Source organism: Glossina fuscipes, unplaced genomic scaffold (assembly GCF_014805625.2).
Source record: "Glossina fuscipes isolate IAEA_lab_2018 unplaced genomic scaffold, Yale_Gfus_2 226, whole genome shotgun sequence".
NCBI lineage: Eukaryota > Metazoa > Arthropoda > Insecta > Diptera > Glossinidae > Glossina > Glossina fuscipes.
Genome location: NW_023998569.1, coordinates 1,017,842 through 1,034,046, shown reverse-complemented (window position 1 = coordinate 1,034,046; position 16,205 = coordinate 1,017,842). Strand labels below are relative to the sequence as shown.

Here is a 16,205-nt window from a genome sequence, read left to right as displayed (position 1 = left end):
TTACGATCATCATCGCCATCATCATCATCATTATTATCTAAAGCATTATCGTGACAAGATGCGATTTTATTTTTCTTTACTTTTGTTTTTTTTTTTTGCTTTTTGGTGATGCGCCTCAAATGCTTACTGATTGGCATGGTAGCTGTATGCATCTTCAAATTTAAAATTATGAAATGAGAATTAAAAGACGGATGAACGAAAACAGAGGAATAAAGTAAGAAAGAAGTAGAAGAACACCACACTTCTTCTGCCGGGACTGTCGTGTCATGCCCTAAACATTAATTTCAAAAGATAAAATGAGAATTCGTGCGAGGAGAAAATGATAATGTTCATGATGTACTTGCTATTATATACAAATACGTCCATTTACGTATACATACACGTCAATGCATCTATAGATATCTATAGATGTAGGGAAATATATATAAATGAGAAGAACTTATTTAATTGCTATAAATATCACGAGAGTATTTTTTTGGACAAAATTGTTATAAATCACTTATTCACAAATTTATCATCTTTAAACAAACATATAAGCCTAAAGTTGATTGATTAAGTATTTATAAAATCAGCGAACTCCATAATAAACTGCAAGGAAAATTTCATTTTAGGAATACGCGCTTGATAAAGAGTTGACATATATATATTAGGGGGTTGAAAAATTTTGGACAGCGACTTCTACAGGTATAAATGCTAAATAAATGGGAAAACCCAGGGTACATAGCGATTAAATTGGATGGTTTTAAACTTTCCCTATATAAAATAACGGTCTTCCATTTAATACTATTGATTTAGTCAGCGCAGGACGACGCTAATCATGGAGCGCTGAAAATTTTTCTTCTTCCAAACTCACTACTTGTATTTTTTATTCGAAAAAATGTGCTGCCGACACCCACTAAACACGTTCAAAAGCTTATGGTGGTACTGCTCCATTATATTGTTATATTAATTGTCGGTTATTTTCAACAGTTCAGAAGTAGCGACACGAATTGAATAAAATTGAGACTTTTTCTCCACTTTTTGCAATGGTCGTCCAAGATCTTCTGTTGCAGGTCGAATGGGAAGTTCTTCCACAGCCAGCATACTCACCAGACATGGCGTCTCCTGATTGCCACTTGTTCAGGTCGATGCAGCATGGCTTGGCTGGCACGCAAGTTCGCAAAGCTCAAGAAGTGTGAATAGCTGCCAAACCTGTATAAGTTCTTTGGACACGATGTCGGCATGTTGCCAAAAATATTGTAAAATGTTGTAGAATATGATGGAAACTATTTTGATTAATATATATTGTACCAATGTTCCTTTTTCAAATGAAAAAATGAACAACATTTTTGTAACCTCCAATACATATACACATTTGTTTTTTAAGTATTGCGTCAGGCCATAAATAATTTCCGATGTAGATAGATAGAATCTACGTTCATGTCTTCCTAGGGACAAACAAAGTTTTTGCTGTCACTAAACAGATAAGGGTTCAATTACTCTTCTGATAACTATTTTGTGCGGTGTATGTTTTAATAAACTTTTATTCATAATCTCTAAAATAAAGGGAGAGAGTACGTACGCAATATGTGATGCTTTGTGAATTTAAACAAGGCAACAGTGCTAAGTGAAGGTTGAATAAAGGGTAGAATAACTAGAAATTGCTTTTCCAAATTTCGTTCTGGAAACACGATTTTAAAGAATATATCGTCTTTGAAGATCTTTCCAACCCTAATAGCCATTGTTGAAACAAAATCTAAGAAAGAAGAAGTTGATTACAATCAACTATTCGCCGTCACTTGGAGAAGTTAGCGAAGCGCAGCAAATTGAAACTAGCAAAAACAATATGGTAAGTCACGGCTCCCATTATATACATCGCACCGCCCTACAGCTATTCCTCTGAAATAAGGCGTTATGTAATAAGGCTTGCAATAAGGCGTTATATGGTATGTGATTGGAAAGTTGCTCCTATCCGAACTATGTTCGATAGTATTCGCTTTTGGGCCAAATCCTAATGGTGCACCAAATTTCATCAAAACACCTCAAAGATTACGTTTTGTAGGTTGAACAGAAGGAAATAAGACGGACAGCCGGACAGATAAGCTTAGAATAAAAGATAAACCTATATCAAGTCTTTTTAAGTGTCACATCCTTCTAAGTGCATATATCCTACAAAATTAACATACCCTTGTACCATAAGTAGTGAAGATTATAAGAAAGCGGAAGTTATTTATGATTCGGCCTAATACTTTAATTTAAACTTTACTAAGAGCCGTATACGTGATAACTACGAACATTTTATTATTTTCTTAATAAACTTTAACTTGATTACGATAAGTTAATGATTTCGGATTTTCGAGCTGACAGCTAAAAAAGATAAGATAAGACTAGATAAGAATAAAGAAAAGCTCATGCAGACGAAAACGCGGAAGTAAGTGCACATATACGGATAAACGCACACAAGAACGCACACGGACGTGCACGTCCGTACGCACGCAAAAGCGGATGCTGCTGCATGGATAAAGTGAACATATGGATAAACGCGCGCCCGGGTAGACGTACGATATGCGCGCAAAAATAGGTGCTTGCAGCGACAGACAGTCATAACGTCATGCGGACGCAAGAAATATGGTCAGCAAATACACACACAGCGAAACGCTAACGAAGGCATTTATGAAAGCAAGTATGAACACATGCATATTCGGACTAACGCAGATATATTTGGTACGCATGGAAAAAAAGATGTGCGGACAGATGGATATAGCACGAGCAGACACACAATAAATAGATGCAGAAATGGAGAGATGCAAATGTTATTTTTATTGAATAATAATTCCTTTTTTTTATAAGAAGGAGAAAGAGGAATGGAGGAAAGTATCAAAATAAACATTTTCTCTTTTTAACTTGTTATACGAACTTCCTTTAGTGTGCTATACGAACACGAACGCTACTTCTTCGCTGTATTACGCGAGCCCGCCTTATATTAACGCCTGCTGCAAGGAAATCCGCTGTACTTACGTTGGCAAGCTTTGGATGGTTTACGTGAGATCCATGAGGGCAATTGTTGAATGAAGTGCAGAGAATAAATCAATAAATTATGAAATTCATCGTATTTGGATCACAATGTTGCAAGACTTATCTTTAGGAATTTATAAATTAAATATCGGAAAGAGAAATTGATAATAAACCTTCGCAAGTTCGTTCATTTATAAAAAAAAGAGATTGTTTTCGTCTGTGAACGAATCTTTTATGCCAACCACCACCATCTTAAAAAATGAACTAAGCCAAACAAAAAAAAAAAAATAGCAATTTTCATACTGTATAATATTAGATGGACGGACTTTTTCCGTGTCCTTTGGCCGATTGAATCCATTCGCTATACTGAACGTTGTGAAACATCTTCTAATATTTTCGCCAGCCTTACGCTACCTATATGCAATTAACCATTAGATGGAAAGGTAGACTGACGGATTGCGTTAAATTGGGTTAGAGTTTCATACTGATCGAGAATATCTATTTTTTAAACCTTCTTTTCGGGTATTGCAAACTTTTTGGGAAAATGACTACTTATCCCATCCTTCGGTAATAGACATAAAAAGAAATAAAAACATATATATATACATACAGTGAAAGCTCCTTATTCGCGGGGGATACGTTCCATAAAAATGCCGCGAATATGGAAACCGTGAATACGGAATGGTAATTTGTGACAAAATAAAAAAAGAAACCGTGAATATGGAATGGTATATTATATGGGATTATAGGGGATACGTTCCTAGGTGACAAAATAAAAAAAATCAATTTAATTGAAGTTTTTGAACATTTTGATCAACTATCTTAAGGCTTAGGCAATGGTTTAAAGAATTTTGTAAGTTTCTCTTGCTTGGCAGTTTTTAAAAGCTCCTTCAATTCAGACTGATACGCAGCAGTCGCATTAGCGATTTGCCTCATAAATATAAGACTTTGTTCCATAGACGGATCGATATTCATAAAGAAATCGTCAAGCTCATTTGCCATTCTTAAACCTTCACTTTTCCCAGACTTTTCAAATTAAATGTCACGTTAACATTTCCTCCAAGTCGGTTTCAGTCAAATCTTTACCTCGCGATTCAAGCAATTCCTGAATGTCATTTGGCTTTATCTGTTCGAACTCATCTCGTCCTATACCATGCTATGTTTGCAGTCAAAGTTGGAACTTGCCCAGATACATTGTCATTTTCCGCAGTCAGAGCAGGCCACAGTTTTTTCCAGCATGACTTCAATGTGCGTGGCTTCAGTTCTTCCAATCATTCTTTTATGTTTACGATGCATTTTGCTATGTCAAATTTCTTCCTGCATTCCATAACATTCATATCAGGATTACATTCCATATTATCCAATATGATTTTGAAGGTTCGTCTAATGTAATAGAGCTTAAACGCTTGGATTATTCCTTGGTCCATAGGTTGAAGCAAAGCCGTCGTGTTGGAAGGTAAAATTGTCACTTTTATGTTTGAAAGCATAGTTTCAAGTTCGCGAGAATGACCTGGTGCATTGTCCAAAACTAGAAGTGCTTTAAAGTATAAATTCCGTTTTTTTAAATAAGTTTCAACTTCAGAAACAAAACAATTCCGGAACCAGTCACAAAATATCCGCGAATAAAGATATTTATAGCCACGAATATGGGAATTTGGTCGCCCTTTTTTTCATCAGCGAATAGAGAAACCGCGAATAAAGGAAGCGCGAATAAGGAGCTTTTACTGTATACTGGAACTTCGATACCAGAAGCGATTTTATCCTATCATGTCGATAATATATTTTAAAACCTAGTACATAAAGCATAAAAATAAAGGTGAAAAAAGCTGAAATGTAACGAATAGATGATCTTTAGGTTTATATGTATTTGACATGCACGTGGTGTATAAGTAATACATACATATAAAGGTAATATATGCATGTCCATGTTATACATTTGCGGTTGTGTGACACATGCAATGTAACAGTATTTCAGTGTCTTTTTTTTGTATTGTCTCAAATCCAGTTTTACAATATACATCGAACTTTGCCTGATAGTTGTTTTTCCAGTTGATTTTCTTTTCCTACAGTAACAAAGGCAATTTGGAGCCTTGCGCTATTTGCAGTCATCAAATAAAAGCTACGCTGCCTAAAGTTTCGCTAACAACAAGCAGAGGAAATAACATGAAATCTATTAGAGTGGCTTTGTTTAAAGTAAATTTTCCAAATCTACACAAATGGGAAAATATATATTTATATTACAGGCACCCTCACAGGTTATATTTTTTATTTTTTTTAGATAAAATACGTTTTCGAAATTTAACGTTTGCTTTTAAAGGCAGTCAGTATAAAGCCAACTATGTCACATAAAATTCAAGCTCAGTCCCAAAAAGAAAAACTTATGCAAAATTATAACAAATTAAAACAATGATCACACCTTGTTGTCAAATAAAGGCTTAATTTTTCGTATTTTTTCATTTATAGGCTAACTAACTTTTTGTAACATAGATTAACCTTACTCCGAACCAATTTTCACCAAAAAGTACATCTAGTTACCATAAAAATGATTATTTTTTATAAGACCGTTTATAAGGGAGTGCGTTGAAGTTTGATCGGTTCACATAGTGAACAAAAATATTATTCTTCACCAATTTTGTTGAAATATTTAATTTTTTGTGAAGAGAAAAGTTTTTTCATGTAAGGAGTTTTTTAGAGCAGAGCTTTACATATCTAGAGCGATCTAATTCATTTTCAATGGCATTCAATCTTGGGCGAAAACAGGTCAATGGACGAAATTTTATCATTTGTGTTAATTGCGACCTTTATATTGAAAGCATTTCAAATGGGTGACTTAAAAGATGAACAGATGAGTAAACGAAGGAATGTGTAGATGGTGAATGGGTAAATGGACAGACGTGCTTAAGAGCGATATAGAAAATAATTTTAAATTGGTTGATGCAATGAGCGATAAGCCTGTCTCAAACCTTCTTATATAAACATTTACGCATATAACCCATTACTCGGGGGATGTCTCCTATTCGCATATCACTGTAATGGTCAGAAAGAAGTCAGCAAAAAAATAAGAGGTATTCGCAAAATAATGGGGTTGTAGCTAATTGACCAATTGCTTCGTTCGGTTAGAAACTTGCTTCAATTTCTTGCCAAGTTCCGACCTTGCAAAACCTACCATTTAACCGAAATGAAGATAGCCCACCAAGATAGCCTGCTTATTTAAAGGTTTGTGTATTCACTAAAAATGTCGGGAAGTAAAAAACAAATACAATAAGTATTAAAATTAAAAAGTATTAGAAAGCAAGCACATATAAAACAAACTACACACAAACACAAAATGGGCCAAATTGATTAGAGCACAAGCCCGCAACTCCGTTTTCCTTAACAAAAATTTGTGGGTTTTTGCTAGTTACTGAGAAAATCTAAAATTAAGAAGGCTCATATTTCCCACGTTTACTTTAAGGAGCACTCCACCCTTTCTGTGCAAAAACGAAAAAAATCGGCCATGCCCACATAAAGTTAGAAGAGATTATATTGTACTTTTTCACTCTTTCGAGCTTTCATGGTTATTTATCATAAGGCAAACAAGGCAGAATGTTTAAAACTATTTTGCAGATTACTCAAATTAAGATATGTTATCTGCTTAAAAATGAGTTGATTCTAAAATGAAAATGGTAGACACCGCGTTCGATTTTTCCTTAATAACACCAGCGATATGCGCACCAAACAAAAAAACTTGGGTTGGTTCGAAATTCTTTCTTACTTATTATTTTTCTCGAGAAGTATTTATTTATTCAGCAATACCTATCTCGTAGCGTAAATTTAACTTAAGGGACGATTTGCAAATCGTATTCGTCATTATTGTGCGGTGAAAATTGAAATTGTTCACTTTTGTATGTATGTATATAAGTGAAGTGGCGACAGTTAGGCTTCTTTATTTTATTTTATTTTTTTCACTATTCCTACTTTTTCTTCGTAGTTATTTTGTTTATTTGACATTCGAAATATGCAAAAAGCCAAAATCCTGATTGCTACCAATTAAAAATGTCCATACTAACAATTTCAACTAAAAAAATCTGTTGTTAAATAGATTTTTCCAAAAGCCGTAGGCATACCTCATGCACTCCATCAATAAATCTCAATCACAGTAGTACTCAGATCAGGCTAAATCAGCCGACCGACGAAATTCAGGAAATAATAGTTTATGTTAAGAATTCAAAGCAATAAACCGAAACGAATTTGCGCGGTTGATAAATTGCATATATAATTGCGTCCATATACATCGCTGAGCATATGTGCAAATGTACTTATCCACGTGTGTTGTATGGAATTGTAAGTACCTTACAATACGTATATAATGTTTTGTGTTTTATTGGTGGTATGTTTGTTTATTTACTGGAAGCACCATCCACCGCTAAGCACTAGTCAAGCAACCAGTCAGCTGGTCAGCTAGCCGGCCATCTAGTCAGCTACGGAGATATCGCTCTGGTGAAAATCCTAATTGCTGATTTACAATTTGTGTTCACAAATTTATTGCTTCACACCAGACACAATTTGCGCAGCAAAAATATCGCTTGAAAAAAATTAAAAAATAAAACGAAAACTTTATATTAGTTATTTTTATTTATTTCTTTTTTATTTTTTCTTTTATTTTTCTTGTTCCTGTTTTGTTTGGTCCGACAAAGAGAATTTAAAATGTTGATCTGTCATGCTATATTTCTTCAGAATCCATACTACGCAGAGGATGTATGTAATGTCCAGTTGTCTGTCTGTCTGTCGGCTTGTTTCTCTCTACATTTTTTTTGTTCATTTTTTGCACTTTGCAATGTTCGAAACGAAGAACTTATGTATCTATCCGGGTGTAGAATAGATGTAGGTACTCTTAAAGTGTCTGTAATGAAGATTTAGTGTTAACTGCAACTATTGCGATTTTCCTTTTTTTTTTTGTTATTGCTTTGGCGCTTCGAGAAACTCAATAAGTTGTTCAAGTACTTATATTATATTATTATATTTATTCTCCAAAACGTTTATTTCGTAAATGTGCATAAAAACACATAGTGATTTCCACATTTATTTTCTATATATTTACGCTCTGAGACATGTATATGCTTATATAAAGAAATCCCTTGAATAAGCTGTATGACCACTACGAAAAGACAGGTGTGCATTAGTTGCGTCATTACGTTTAAACTAATAAAGGGTTAACATTCAGAAGACGATCAAACTCGACCGACTCTTCGTCCATTGGCCATAGTGTTCGCTCGTTTAATAGTTCATCATTTGCCTCTTAATCCAAAAAATGGTCACAAAACTGCAATAAAAAATTGAAACTTGATCCAAATATGCTTGATCAAAACTTAGTCGGAAATTTGAATGTCTGTATCTTGGACGGCTCATTTCCATCTAGCATCTCTCTCTCTCTGATGAGAATCTTCCAAATACTTAAAATATTGTTTTATTCATCGAAATATTTTCGAATTATTTAAACAAGAAAAAAAATATTTGCTGATGCAAGTTCGTAATTCCTAAAGAAACTATCAAATGTGTAAATAGCTCAGTTACTGTTTCCAAACGGTGTAAACTCCTTAACACATCTCCATCCCCAATTTTGTCCTTATTAGATTCTTTCTGTCCAAAATAGGTAGTTCTTTCCGACTGCGGGATTGCAAAAAAATGTTGCGGTATAATAGCACACATTTTGTAGAAGGGCTTAAGTTTGATATCGTGGCCAACTCCAAGTCCGTAAATCTTCTCTTTTTGCAGTCTTATTCGTTAATTTCAAGTATAGTAAAGAAAAACTTTGGGAAATGCTAATCAAAAAATTCAAGCTTAAACCTGAAATGAGCATCAAAGACTCATCACGTGCGGATTAGCGCGAATAATGAAAATATGCATATCTTACCATATCTTTAAAGATGCACGTGGAAGCGCTATTTACTCATTTGTCGACGACAGCGCCTCATCATCCATTTTCTCTCAACGGAGCAACTTGTAATACCGACCGACAAAATAAGAGACGCATCGCTTGGCAAGCTAAATTCTGCAAAAGAATTATCAGAATCATATGACAACAGCGGATCTTCTTTTCTTCTCCGTTGCCTAAGGTTTCTTGTTCCTCGTATTCTTCATCAAGTTGTATGTCAGTAAAGGTGGGTGATGTGGCTCTTATTGGCTTTCCAGATCAAGGAGGTTGAGAACGAATACTTGCTTTATGCACCCAACTATTATAAAAGCAACAAACTTACGAAATTTTATAAATGGCGGTATAATACCGTCTAAGAGATCATCATAGTCGCTGTCGGTATCATCATCCTTAATCGCATAATTGGCCATATCATTAGACCAAGTGCCAATTTCAATAAATGCTCCGCATTCTTCTTTCAATTTAAGTCCCGCGTCTTCTACAATCTCATTTATGGTTTTGCTTTCAATTTTTATTTCACTCTCCTCTCCGTTTAAAGTAAAGGCATGTACTTTCTTCCCGCAATCTTTTATAATTTGATCGAGACTATCTTCCTGCTTGGTTTTTGCAGATTCGTTAATTTTCGATTTTTCCAAAACGTCACTTAAGCTCCAACCGAAATCGAGCATAGGCGAATCCTGGTCTTCCGGTAATTCCGGTTGCCCTAAACCAATGTCGGCTACGACTTTCTTACGTATATTGTCAGCAAGCAATAATCCGTTAATACGGTACAAAATACATGGCAAACAAACTGCCGTACGCCATAAAGAGGCCGGAAATGGATGTACTGTACACAGTTCAGGCACCAATATTTGCTTCAATTCCAAATTTTCGCGTTTAGCTCGTTTGGTAGCTTCGGAACTAGTAGGTAAGGCGACACCTTTTCGATTTACATAACGCAGCCGAAAGAGAGTTACCAAATGGACAAAGCTGTAACGACAATAAAACGCAACACTATCTCTGATCGCAGATAGAGGCCATTAGACTAGTCGTTCCTTTAGAGTGTAAAAACGGCAACAGTTTCAGTGTTCTGAACATGCGAAAGCACGCCCGTTAGAGATAATATTTTATGGAGAGAATATTTTCTCAAACGATTTAAAAAAATACTTCTATGTGACACTGACATTAATGCTAGAAATATAGACGCAAATTTTTACGGTCGTATAAGCGCATAGCAGCTTCGCAGTTCTATAAAATAAAGTCTTTCTTTGAGTGCGACTAAGATTAGAGAACAATTTACATGTAAGGGCGGGAGCGTCCGGATTTTGTTTTTCAATCATTATTTACTAAGGGCTGAGATAGCAAAAGACGGCGACATTATGTTTATTACTCAGCATTCTTAAACGTGGGTATAACGTAGACTGTGCTGTGCGTATGTATAGGAAAGTGTACTACAAAGATAAAGGAGATTCCTTGATCAATCATTTCCTTTAACACGATTACTCATCCCCCGGCTCTTTCTGTTCATCCTGACACGAAACTCTACGACAGATCCTCACCAGCCTTTGGAAGGATATGTCCGCAGTACATTTTCAAGTCGGACATAAGTTCTACTTTCTATAACACTACTGTACCTATAGTTATATATAGGTCTTGAGGCCTTTCTCTAGGGAGTACATTTTCTAAAATTTATTCGTTCCAATTATTCAATTGTTCGTATTCATCCTTGATGATAATATTCGATTCCATTTATAGATTTTCGGTTTCACAATCCGTAGTTATAAGTTATATATATAATATATATTATGAGAAGCCAAAGTCGTCCCTCGTTTTGGCCTCACAATTTCTCCGTCTCTGGTGGGGGAAGAGTGGGCTCCTAGTTAAGAATACGGGAGAGACCCTGCAAAATGTAGGCTATAAAACCCAGGAAAGTAAACAATTAGATCAAGGAATACACTGTAGCAGTTTCAGTTTCCAGCGATAACCAAATCATGCTGCCTAAGATCGTGAAAGAGGTGAACCAATTTTATTGTTTGGCGCTGGGGAACTTGAACCTTTCTGCAGATTACGGCCGTGCGAGATTTCCGAACCAGAAGCAAATTACAAAATGGGTCGTAAGAATGAAGATTATAATATTTATATTCGTTTATTAAGGTAGAATTGTAATCGTCTTGAAATTGCATATATAGGCGTAGGTGCAGAGAGTATTTGCTGTATTTTGAGTGACTGAGAAAAACATAATTACTGTACATGCTTCAATACTACTGGAATAGTAACTCAAAAAGCAATCCTATCTTCTAGTAAATTCACTTCGTTTTTTATCAAGTTTTTGAAAAAAAAAAATTCGGTATTTGATAGGAACGAAAATTTTTTGTTTTGCAAAGATTTTAATTAGCTGAAGAGAGAATCTTTAATAATGTTGACGGCTTGTGTTGATGAGCTCCCTAATCCCCATAAAAACTGCATAAAAGAATTATTGGATAGTATGGTTTGCTACTATTATGATTACCAACGCATTAACGTTGAATTAAAAAATTTACGGCAAGAATTTAAAAAGGAAGTTAATGAAGTTGCCTATCAGTACACGGAAAGGCGAAAATTCGCCTGTGCCTCTCGGGAGACGTTAGAAGCTTTCGAAAAAAAAGTTGAATCAATCGATTTGACTGTGGAATGTTTCAATAAACGTATCGCTGAGATGAAGGAGAAACGTGCCGAGGTTCTACGCAATTCGAAAAAGTGTCTAACGAATCTGCGCTTAGAAAAATGCAAGCTGAAACATTTCCACGAGAGAACGATTGATTACTTGAAGAAACATTCGGTAAGCACCGAAGATCCTAAAGTGAAGCAGAGATGTGAAAAAGACATTAACGAAATGAATAGGCAATTCGTTAAAGAGGTAGCTTATATTAAAAAATGCGATGATGTGTTATTACCCTTTATGAAATTGCTGCACGATTGTGATAACACATTAATTTGTGATTGCTATTTCCAAGGTTATGATTGGCTTCCATGCGGTAAATCCATTTGCTCTCAAAATATAACAAAATTAATGTTCTTTTTTTTTTTGGTTAAGGTGAAGGGGCACCAATCATTGAAGAAGTAGAGGGAGAAATTAAGTGCGTAATGGGTAGCACTCTGATCAAAGCATTTTCCAATTGTTACATCCACCATCCATCCGATGAAAAAAGCTTCTTATCTGCCTATCTGATGAATTTGCAACATAGCGAAGATATTATGAAAGCAAAGTTGAAACTTTTCGAATTACGCAAATAATATATTTTTTTTTACACACCAATAAGTACCACACAACATATATTTTCCCTCGTAAATATTTCAATTTTATGCAAATAAAGAAAATTTTAGTTTGTATCCCATTTTACTACTAATAGCACCACGAGTTATCGTGCAGGCATTTGTAGTAAAACCAACGCGTCAACCAAGCATTCCGTTTGGTCATATTTTGTACTTCTGCTTCAATATCAAAGTTCTCTGGATTTAACTAAACAAAAAGAAAAATTCCAATTGATTTTATAGACTAACAAAATAACACGTAATTACAAATAATACTCCTTACAATAGGTTTTGGAAATACGCGTTTCATGCTTGCCCTGTGTAAGTGTTCACGATGCGTTCGCTTCAATATCTCGTACTCGCTGCCAGTTAAGCAAGGTAAACAAAGATTGCAATAATCGCTATTACAGAATCTGTTGCAACCGTGTTTAGTGCAAATGTTTAAATTTGTAGCTACGTTCTTTGCTGAAGTTATCATTTCTTGAACATCGTGAGACCTACAATAATTAAAAATAAATAAGAAAATTTTTGTAGCTTTAGGTTAAAGCTTTTATGCCGACTTCCCCAAGTAAACATATATAGCGATTGTATATTTTCTGGTAGTTTTTGCTAAAAACGTAATCGGATCGTAAAAATTTCTTACAACCAATGCGGCGGTATTTATCATATTTGCCGTTTGCATAACATAGCGAAAGGAGCACCAGGTAGCTGCACAGTTGTTCTCGTTTAAAATACCATATTTTCAAAGCAGTAACAGTTGAACTCTGCTATTGAATGCCTTTCTGTAGGGGCCGTAGTTTTTCAAATTTTCGTTTACAGGACTTATGAAACTCATACCGGAGATGTCACGCTGTTGATTCGAAGAAGACTACGCCACATGTGCCATGGCCACGAAATTAAACAAGATCCTATCTCTTAGTTTCTTATAACTAATTTAATGACAATTATTATTATGTAATATTATATAATTGCAAACAGACACCCAAAAGCAGGCAAGTTTAAATGCGTTTTTATCGAAACAGTTAAAAGTATGCATTTTTGATGAACTATGGCGTTTTTTCAACATCTCAACCATACTTTAGGTGTAAACATTTGTCTGAAAACGATCAATTATTACGTTGTCCCATAAGATTCCGCCCCTCTTAATGCGAAATCAATGGACGATATTTGATATGTAAAGTTGGTTAACGGTGTTATATACGAACCGTTCCCGTCTATTGCCTTCTTCCATCTCTCAGAAAGCCTCGTTACGCTCGCTTTTCAAAATAGTTAAGATTTACTCGCAAAATATTCATCGGGGTGTGTTTTTAGTTCGCTTTTGAATTTGACATTTATCACGGAGGGAATTTTTTAACGAGACAAACAACTAATAATCGTATGGGGTAAGGTCTAGGAAACATTGAAGGTGAGACAGAAGATCCAAAGTACTGTAAGATTCTCTGTTCTATGGCCAACGCAAGACTCCGTGTCACGATCACAACATTTCGTCGGTTGGCCAACTTTTTCCGTTTTTCGACTATGGCGACTATCATAAATGGACAATAGTTAAGCCTGCATGTTTAAAAACAGTGCCGGCTCGAGGTCATACATAGCGTGGCGGGGAAAAGCTTATGGAACACCCTAATGCTTTCGGCAATATCGGCAATTTCCCATAAACAACCTGGTATATTTTAATTAGATTCTTAAGGAATTTTTAAGAAAATTAGTATACGATAATCTACGATATATATTAAGTGTTATTTATTTAGATTTCGTATTGTTATACGTACCTTTCACTAAGCGTTCCTCTCACTAGCGAGCTGACCCCCACTAAACTGAAGGCACTATAGAGAATCTGTTCATAAAGTAAAGCGTTTGGTTTGAAATGGCCTGACGACAGGTTCGGTGACATATTGGCTTCCATTAAATATACACGAAGATCTTCATCGATAATGAAATCAAATCGCATCAGCTCAAAGAAGTTTAAATTTTTGTAAGAACGCAATATACCAGCAATTTGTTGTTCTTTAGCCAAAACCGTTTCACGTATTATACCTTCGACTTGTAACCAAATTATTGAAGGATCCGAATACTGATCGCGTACATACGCATCGAAACTATCGCGCATATTACCGTCCAGGTGTTCATAATATTTGACCAACGAAGGTACTTGCCATGTAGGTAAATAATCATCACCTACTACATAACTATCAATATTCGAGGCGTTAAACGGATAATATTTCACGGAACAATAACGAAACAATACATCTCCAGTGTAGATATATAAACGTAAAGGATCAATTCCGGTAACTATTACGTAAACGCCAATATCAAATTTATAACCATCAACTAAAAATGGCTTTTGTATGAATTCTTGCACAAAAGTATCGTTTGACTGTAAATTAATATCCTTTACAGGACGTATTAGAATATGGCGATGCTCGTTATGTTTTTGTACAAATAAAGCATTCGGACTCCTTTGAGCGTAATTTAAAAAATCTTCCCTTTGGCTAGGCAAACGAAATGCTTTTGGTAGAAAGGTTAATTCAGTGGTGGACAAGTCGACCTTGTTGGTAATGAATCCACAACCGGGAACGTGATTAACTATTTGCTGATTGGTTAAATCTTTTAATCGATTGGTCATTTTAAAAAATGGATAGTCGTGAGCCCATAGGAGATCCCATTCATTCTGTAATGCAATACGTTTATAACCGAGCCTTTGCAGCACCTTCGCCACGTGTAATAAATGTTCTTCATTAGGACTTTTTCCATATACTGCATAAGTAGGCACGGACTCTGGCAAAATGAATTCATTTGTGGCCCAATCCCAATAAGTGCAATTCGGAGGCAATAATTCGACTACCAAAGCAGTTAATACAACTGTTAATAAAAATATAAATACCGAATGGGCGGGAATAGTAGAAGTTACAATTTTAGGCTAAAAAATTTAAAAAAGGAAAATAATAATAATGATATAAAACTTTGAAAACTAAAAATGATAATAAACTTTTATTTTTTTTTTTTAATGTTGAAAATGTAACACAAAACTAGACAATACAAACCAGTTGACAGAAAAACTTACACTAATTTTATGTTTTTCTACTTCTCTGAATTCAGCATCACCCACTTGCATCTTAAATTGATTCACTATTAAAAACTAATTTAAATAAATACTGCAAACATACATTTAAGATTAAATTAAAAAAAAATCCACAATCCCTCTATCTACGGCGGCCCTAAAAACAGCTGCAAAGCCAAAGTTGCTTTGCAAATTTCGCATAGTGTTACCAAGTCAATAGTTGGAAATAGTAGTGAGTTCGGCCATGGAGGGTTTATTTACTTATTTTCAACTTTTTAAGAAAAAAAGAATTGAACAATGTTGCGCTTTTAGTCACTTTCATTAAATTGCTGTGTACATTTCCACAACAACAAAAAAATCATAATAACAATGAAAACACGAGAAATACATGTAAGCAAATTTACTTTCTGGAAGTCTTGATGCATTTTTAGAAGTATCATAAACAAAATGCCACTGGTAGTAATTATTCGCTTTGGATAGTTTTAGAAAACGAGTAAAAATATAAAAGTGATTACCAGCGTTGATAACAGAGTAACGATAGCATTATTAATCGGCTGCGGACTTTCTAAAAAATATTTCCCAAGAAAAAGTAAGGATTACTTGTTTCGCCGTTAACATCTCGAAAATACAATTTATAATGCTTTATGTGCGTATGATTCCTATTACAGTAACCCCTATGGAGCATTTAAATCAGATCATTGCACATGACATGATTCGCAAGGGCAAGAGTCACTGTACACTTAATAATCTTTCATCCGCAACAAAAAACAAAAAGTGCTTCTAATTTTATTTTTCTTTTAAATCGTTTTGATATCAAAGACCATTTCTGCTTATGCTAGTCAATGGAGTAAATCGTTTTGTTAATGCGAAGGTAATTTTTTTCTCTATTGATTTTATAAAAGCTATCGAATCAATCAATTATTCACTTTATTAGGTAGTTATAATAGGAAACCAACCAAACCAAAATTT

At 34.8% G+C, this 16,205-nt stretch overlaps 2 protein-coding genes across 6 annotated transcripts; one reads left to right on the top strand and one right to left on the bottom strand.

Moving 5' to 3' along the window:
- Positions 1-6,791: 6,791 nt before the first annotated feature.
- Positions 6,792-15,413, bottom strand: LOC119642546 (probable tubulin polyglutamylase ttll-15). Of its 5 annotated transcripts, XR_005248080.1 has the most exons (5): positions 15,240-15,413; positions 13,948-15,095; positions 9,231-9,877; positions 8,888-9,157; positions 6,792-7,558 (listed from the first exon to the last, which is right to left on the bottom strand). XR_005248080.1 is itself a non-coding variant. In XM_038041699.1 (4 exons), the coding sequence occupies exons 1-4, from the start codon at positions 15,288-15,290 to the stop codon at positions 12,270-12,272; spliced, it is 1,530 nt and encodes a 509-aa protein (XP_037897627.1). In that variant the 5' UTR covers positions 15,291-15,411; the 3' UTR covers positions 12,141-12,269. The 5 variants fall into 5 exon arrangements, 2 of the variants coding, with proteins under 2 accessions (XP_037897628.1, XP_037897627.1); XR_005248078.1 differs by having other exon boundaries at positions 8,888-9,877; XR_005248079.1 differs by lacking the exon at positions 6,792-7,558 and adding an exon at positions 7,607-8,296 and having other exon boundaries at positions 8,888-9,877.
- LOC119642547 lies at positions 9,786-12,255 on the top strand. Its single transcript, XM_038041701.1, has 2 exons — positions 9,786-11,901; positions 11,961-12,255. The coding sequence occupies exons 1-2, from the start codon at positions 11,304-11,306 to the stop codon at positions 12,158-12,160; spliced, it is 798 nt and encodes a 265-aa protein (XP_037897629.1). The 5' UTR covers positions 9,786-11,303; the 3' UTR covers positions 12,161-12,255.
- Positions 15,414-16,205: the final 792 nt, after the last annotated feature.

Coding starts and splice junctions, on each gene's coding strand:
- LOC119642546 (XM_038041699.1), bottom strand. CDS start 15,290: ATGCAAGTGGGTGATGCTGAATTCAGAGAAGTAGAAAAACATAAAATT. Junction 15,096..15,239: donor TAGAAAAACATAAAATTAGT/GTAAGTTTTTCT, acceptor TAAATTTTTTAG/CCTAAAATTGTAACTTCTAC. Junction 12,676..13,947: donor AGAGGAACGCTTAGTGAAAG/GTACGTATAACA, acceptor TAATTATTGTAG/GTCTCACGATGTTCAAGAAA.
- LOC119642547 (XM_038041701.1), top strand. CDS start 11,304: ATGTTGACGGCTTGTGTTGATGAGCTCCCTAATCCCCATAAAAACTGC. Junction 11,902..11,960: donor TTATGATTGGCTTCCATGCG/GTAAATCCATTT, acceptor TTTTTGGTTAAG/GTGAAGGGGCACCAATCATT.